The following is a 5,755-nucleotide window of genomic DNA, read 5'->3' as shown; positions in this document are numbered from 1 at the left end:
CCTGTCCTCTCGTCAGGCCTGTCCGAGGCCTGCTTCGAGGCAGCAAATCTTGTTTCTTCTCTCGAGGTGACCCCTACAAGTTAGGTCCAATAAACCAGAACCTCTAACAGAACCAGAACCTGTCTGGAGTTAGGTCCATTAAACCAGAACCGGCTGTGAAAACAAACAGAACCTGTTGTCTAGACTGGCATTGTCCTGTTTGTCCAGCTGGTTCTGGTTCTGGTTCCTGACTGGATCCACAGATCAGAACCTCATCAGCTCCGGTCCATTGGACTTCTGGGTCATAAAGGTAAAATTCTATAAGATGCGAAGCAGCATGATGAACCAGAACCAGAACCGGGTCAAAGGTTTCAATGACTGATGGATCAAACACTAAAATCAGAGAAAAACAAACAAGTCCAGTTTCATCAGAACCAATAATTCATTATTGATAAGGCAGACAGGTGATCAGCAGGTGATCAGCAGGTGATCAACAGGTGATCAACAGGTGATCAACAGGTGATCGACAGATTAAGACCAGATTACATCATCAACAGTTAGTCCAGTGTTACTCAGGTGGACCCAGACCTGTGAGATCAGAACCACCAAGCAGTTCCCACTAACAGAACCTCAGTTAGCATATGAGCTAACAGCTGCAGTCACCTTCTGCTGCACCAGGTCCAACCGGTCCATGAGGTCCAACAGGTGCATCAGGTCCAACAGGTCCAACAGGTCCAACAGGTCCAACAGGTCCAACAGGTCCATGAGGTCCAAGAGGTGCATCAGGTCCATCAGGTCCAACAGGTCCATGAGGTCCAACAGGTCCATGAGGTCCAACAGGTCCAAAAGGTCCATGAGGTCCAACTGGTGCATCATGTCCATGAGGTCCAACAGGTCCATGAAGTCCAACAGGTCCATGAAGTCCAACAGGTGCATGAGGTCCAACAGGTGCATGAAGTCCAACAGGTGCATGAGGTCCAACAGGTGCATGAAGTCCAACAGGTGCATGAAGTCCAACAGGTGCATGAGGTCCAACAGGACCATGTCTGTTTTCAGTGAGAGGTTCTGCTCTCAGTTTCTGGGTCTGCTGGACATCCAGACCAGTCTCAAGTCCAGCTGAGTCCTTGTCCTGCCATCAAGACCTGCTCCAGGTCCTGGTCCTCCTGGTGGTCCAGAAGGCGCTGCTCCTCCAGCAGAGCCACGAGGACGTCCCTCTGCTCCACCACCTCCAGCATCTCCTGCAGGAGGAGGTGCTCCTCCTGCAGCTGCTCCTCCCCCTTCAGCTGATCTGGGTCAACACAAACACAGTCACACAGTGAGACCAGAACCAGAACCAGGACCAGGACCAGGACCAGGTGTGGTAAAGATCAGGTCCACTTACCGTCCATGGCCATCCGGTCTCTGAGCTCCTGCTGCAGCCGACTCTGTCTGTCCTCCAGCTCCAGCTCCTGAGCACTGAAACAGAACCAGGTTCTGACCCGCCTGCAGAGTTCTGACCCGTCTACAGAGGTTCTGACCCGTCTACAGAGNGTTCTGACCCGTCTACAGAGGTTCTGACCCGTCTACAGAGTTCTGACCCGTCTACAGAGGTTCTGCCACTCACAATATGATGAGCTCAGCCTCATATCGGACCAGAGAGTTCTTCTGCTGGACCAGCTGGAACCAGCGCTGCATCAGGACCACGTTATCCAGTCTACCTGGTCCTGCAGACACAGACCCAGCACAGTCACAACCAGAAAGTAGGAGAAAGTAGCTAAAAGCTAAAGGTAGCAGAATGCTAGTCAGAAACTGGAAGTAGCCGAGAGTAAAARGAAGTGGAGTCCAGAATGAGCCGAAGGTTCAACAGCTAAAATCAGCTGAGGTCTGACAGAAATGCTGAGTCATGCTTTACACACACCTGCAGGTAGAATATTCAGCTTTAACTCAGGTGAGTCTGAGCTCAGGTGTGCTCTGATTCAAACCAGCAGGACAGGTGAACTCACCTCCCAGGTGCAGCTCCAGGTCTGGACTGTGGCCCGAGTCCTCCCAGTAGTCTGTCAGAACCAGAACCAGAACCAGACTGAGTTCAGKTGGAAAACAGGTGAACACAGCTGAAGTATAAACTCAGGTGAGCTAAGAGAAACCAGGTGTGTGATGTAAACCAGGTGTGAGTCCAGGTGTGTCAGGTGAACCAGGTGTTGGTCCAGGTGTGTCACGTGAACCAGGTGTTGGTCCAGGTGTGTCAGGTGGTCCAGGTGTGTCAGGTGGTCCAGGTGTGATGAGTCCAGGTGTGTCACGTGAACCAGGTGTTGGTCCAGGTGTGTCAGGTGGTCCCGTTGTTAGTCCAGGTGTGTCAGGTGGTCCAGGTGTGAGTCCAGGTGTGTCACGTGAACCAGGTATTGGTCTAGGTGTGTCAGGTGGCCCAGGTGTTAGTCCAGGTGTGTCAGGCGAACCAGGTGTTGGTCCAGGTGTGTCTGGTGGTCCTGGTGTTAGTCCAGGTGTGTCAGGTGGTCCTGGTGCTAGTCCAGGTGTGTCAGGTGGTCCAGGTGTGAGTCCAGGTGTGTCAGGTGGTCCAGGCGTTAGTCCAGGTGTCTCAGGTGAACCAGGTGTGAGTCCAGGTGTGTCAGGTGGTCCAGGGGTTAGTCCAGGTATGTCAGGTGGTCCAGGTGTGTCAGGTGGCCCACGTGTTAGTCCAGGTGTGTCAGGTGAACCAGGAGTTGGTCCAGGTGTGTCAGGTGAACCAGGTGTTGGTCCAGGTGTGTCACGTGAACCAGGTGTGGGTCCATGTGTGTCAGGTGAACCAGGTGTTGGTCCAGGTGTGTCACGTGAACCAGGTGTGGGTCCATGTGTGTCAGGTGAACCAGGTGTGGGTCCAGGTGTGTCATGTGGTCCAGGTGTTGGTCCAGGTGTGTCACGTGGTCCAGGTGTTGGTCCAGGTGTGTCACGTGAACCGCGTGTTGGTCCAGGTGTGTCAGGTGAACCAGGTGTGGGTCCAGGTGTGTCAGGTGAACCAGGTGTGGGTCCAGGTGTGTCAGGTGAACCAGGTGTTGGTCCAGGTGTATCAGGTGAACCAGGTGTTGGTCCAGGTGTGTCAGGTGAACCAGGTGTGGGTCCAGGTGTTAGTCCAGGTGTGTCAGGTGGTCCAGGTGTGGTCCAGGTGTGTCAGGTGAACCAGGTGTGGGTCCAGGTGTTAGTCCAGGTGAGTCAGGTGAACCAGGTGTGGGTCCAGGTGTTAGTCCAGGTGTGTCAGGTAGTCCAGGTGTGTCAGGTGAACCAGGTGTTGGTCCAAGTGTGTCAGGTGAACCAGGTGTGGGTCCAGGTGTTAGTCCAGGTGTGTCGAGTGGTCCAGGTGTGAGTTCAGGTGTTAGTCCAGGTGTGTCAGGTGGTCCAGGTGTGTCAGGTGAACCAGGTGTTGGTCCAAGTGTGTCAGGTGGCCCAGGTGTGAGTCCAGGTGTTAGTCCAGGTGTGTCAGGTGAACCAGGTGTTGGCCCAGGTGTGTCAGGTGAACCAGGTGTGAGTCCAGGTGTGTCAGGTGAACCAGGTGTTGGCCCAGGTGTGTTAGGTGAACCAGGTGTGAGTCCAGGTGTGTCAGGTGAACCAGGTGTTGGCCCAGGTGTGTTAGGTGAACCAGGTGTGAGTCCAGGTCTGTCAGGTGAACCAGGTGTGAGTCCAGGTGTTCAGCATGCTGTTTGTGTTCGAACCTGCTTCTCCTCTCAGAGCCTTCTCCACCATGACTCCCCTGTCCTCCAGCTCTCTCTGTCTCACCTCCACCTGCTGCAGCTGCCTCTGGATCATCTGAGACACAGAACCAGAAGTCACTCTCCAGACTCTGACCCAGAACCGGACCTGCTCTGACCCTGCACTCAGGTAACATCACCTGAGCCTTGTGCAGTCTCTTTAGCTCCTCCTGTTTGGCCTGTCTTCTAGCAGTTCTCTGAACCCTCCGACTGGTCTTGGTGTCCAGGTCCTGGTCCTGATTCTCCTGCTCCTTTTGGAACAGGCTCTCCTTCACACTCAGACTGGACACTTCCTTTGGATGGACCAGGACTCCCACTACTTCTGTGGGACAGGAGGACTGTCCGTCAGAGTCCTGGACTCTGTCCTTTATGGGTCGGTTCTGAAACAACAGGTGTGTAGGTGTTACAGAAGAGAAGACTGGACCTGGACTGCAGKGTCTCCAGAACCACCAGTGAAGACCACATGTCTTACCTTGATGGGGTAGGACCTTCTGAAGGCCAGAGCGTGAGGGACATAGGTCTGCTGAAAGACAAGAAGACAGAAATCAGTAAGACAAGAATCTGTGTTGGTGAGAATGATGAGTCCAGGTCCAGGTCCAGGTCCAGGTCCAGAGACCACTGAGGTCCAACCAAAACCTTCACTACCAGATCTGAATTAGATGAGATCTGTGACTGCAGGTTTAATGGTTTAATTGGAAATATAAAAGTCCAAGTCTAAGTCCAGGTCCAGGTCCAGGTCCAGGTCCAGGTCCAGGTCCAGGTCTTCAGCTGGTACCTCCTTGTTCTCCTCCTCCTTCTTCTCCAAGGTGACTCTTTGGATGTCAGACATGAGGTCTAACAGCTCCAGCTGCAGCTGCAAACATCAGGAGAACTTCAGATTAACATAAACCAGGTGTTAGTCTGATCCCAGAGGAACCAGACTCCGCCTCCTCTCAGGTAAGCTGGATCTCTGATTGGTTAATGTAGGATCAGAGGAACTTCCTGTCAGGTGGATTCTTACATTGTTTTGGGGTTTCAGGGAGCATCTCTGCAGGACAGTCGCTGAGTCCAGATCAGACTCTTCTCCCGTCACTTTAGGAAACAGGAAGTCTTATTTGTATTACGTCATAACTGTGACATCATTACATTATTGCATCATCACCTGTAGCTCTTGACTGATTGGCTGTTTTCTTCCTCAGCCCCTCTGTAGGTAAAGCGCCGCCCTTCTTCTTCAGCTCCTTCCTGTTTCCAAGGAACAAAGCCTTCCACAGAGCTCTGGCTCCGCCCCCTCCCATCTCCGCCTCTCTCTGTGTCAGATGTTGTTGACAAGCTCCGCCCCCAGCCTGTAGAGGTGTCAGCAGGTGATGAGGGAGACTGTGGGATCCTCTGGGTCTTCTCATTTTATTGCCATCTGACTTGTTCTCCTCTGACTCCGCCTTCTGATGGGGGAGGGGCTTATTCTGTGGCAGTTCAGGAGTGATGTCATCAAACGAGCCCCGCCCCACACCAGCAGATCGTTTCTGTGCAGCCATCGTGGCAACGACAGGTGAGGATGGAGCTTTGGCGACCAGTGGCTCGGGGGCGGAGTCATATGAAGTGAAGAAGGAGGCCGTGGATGGAGTCAATGCAGTGGGAGGGGTTAAAGAGAAGGTGATGGAGGCGGAGTCTTGCTCCACAGGTGTGTCAGAGGTTTGATGAGACAACTCTTTTAAGGAAGAAACAAAACATAAAAAAATCAAACAACAGACGTGAGATAAAATATAGAAACTGAAAAATAAACAAACATTTACACAATCAGGAAAACACGTTAGTTCAGTTCTGCTTCTACCTGTGTCCTCCTTTAACAGGAGCCAAAGACCTGAATAATGTTCCACCTCTACCAGCAGAGACACACAACAGCTACAGTTTAACAACAACAACAACAACAGTTACAGTATAACAACAACATCAACAACAACAACAGCTACAGTTTAACAACAACAACAACAACAGTTACAGTATAACAACAACATCAACAACAACAACATAACAGCTACAGTTTAACAACAACAACAACAACAGTTACAGTATAACAACAACAT

The 5,755-nt window shown here is 52.0% G+C and overlaps 1 protein-coding gene across 3 annotated transcripts in view; it reads right to left on the bottom strand.

Moving 5' to 3' along the window:
- Positions 1 to 1,071: 1,071 nt before the first annotated feature.
- Positions 1,072 to 5,755, bottom strand: part of LOC106530300 (protein-methionine sulfoxide oxidase mical3a) — a 9,171-nt gene continuing 4,487 nt past the window's right edge. For 2 of the 3 annotated variants that reach the window (XM_014025893.1, XM_014025895.1), the window contains exons 9-18: positions 4,837 to 5,379; positions 4,696 to 4,766; positions 4,471 to 4,548; positions 4,168 to 4,218; positions 3,836 to 4,075; positions 3,660 to 3,753; positions 1,962 to 2,012; positions 1,583 to 1,682; positions 1,361 to 1,434; positions 1,072 to 1,267 (exon numbers count right to left, since the gene is read on the bottom strand). In XM_014025893.1, the coding sequence (XP_013881347.1) occupies positions 1,086 to 1,267; positions 1,361 to 1,434; positions 1,583 to 1,682; positions 1,962 to 2,012; positions 3,660 to 3,753; positions 3,836 to 4,075; positions 4,168 to 4,218; positions 4,471 to 4,548; positions 4,696 to 4,766; positions 4,837 to 5,379 (1,484 nt within the window). In that variant the 3' untranslated portion in view covers positions 1,072 to 1,085. The remainder of the gene's footprint in view (positions 1,268 to 1,360; positions 1,435 to 1,582; positions 1,683 to 1,961; positions 2,013 to 3,659; positions 3,754 to 3,835; positions 4,076 to 4,167; positions 4,219 to 4,470; positions 4,549 to 4,695; positions 4,767 to 4,836; positions 5,380 to 5,755) is intronic. The other variant, XM_014025896.1, reaches the window with a different exon arrangement.

The sequence above is a fragment of the Austrofundulus limnaeus genome, unplaced genomic scaffold (genome assembly GCF_001266775.1).
Source record: "Austrofundulus limnaeus strain Quisiro unplaced genomic scaffold, Austrofundulus_limnaeus-1.0 Scaffold506, whole genome shotgun sequence".
In the NCBI taxonomy this organism is placed as follows: Eukaryota; Metazoa; Chordata; class Actinopteri; order Cyprinodontiformes; family Rivulidae; genus Austrofundulus; species Austrofundulus limnaeus.
This window is presented reverse-complemented; position numbering and strand designations above follow the sequence as displayed.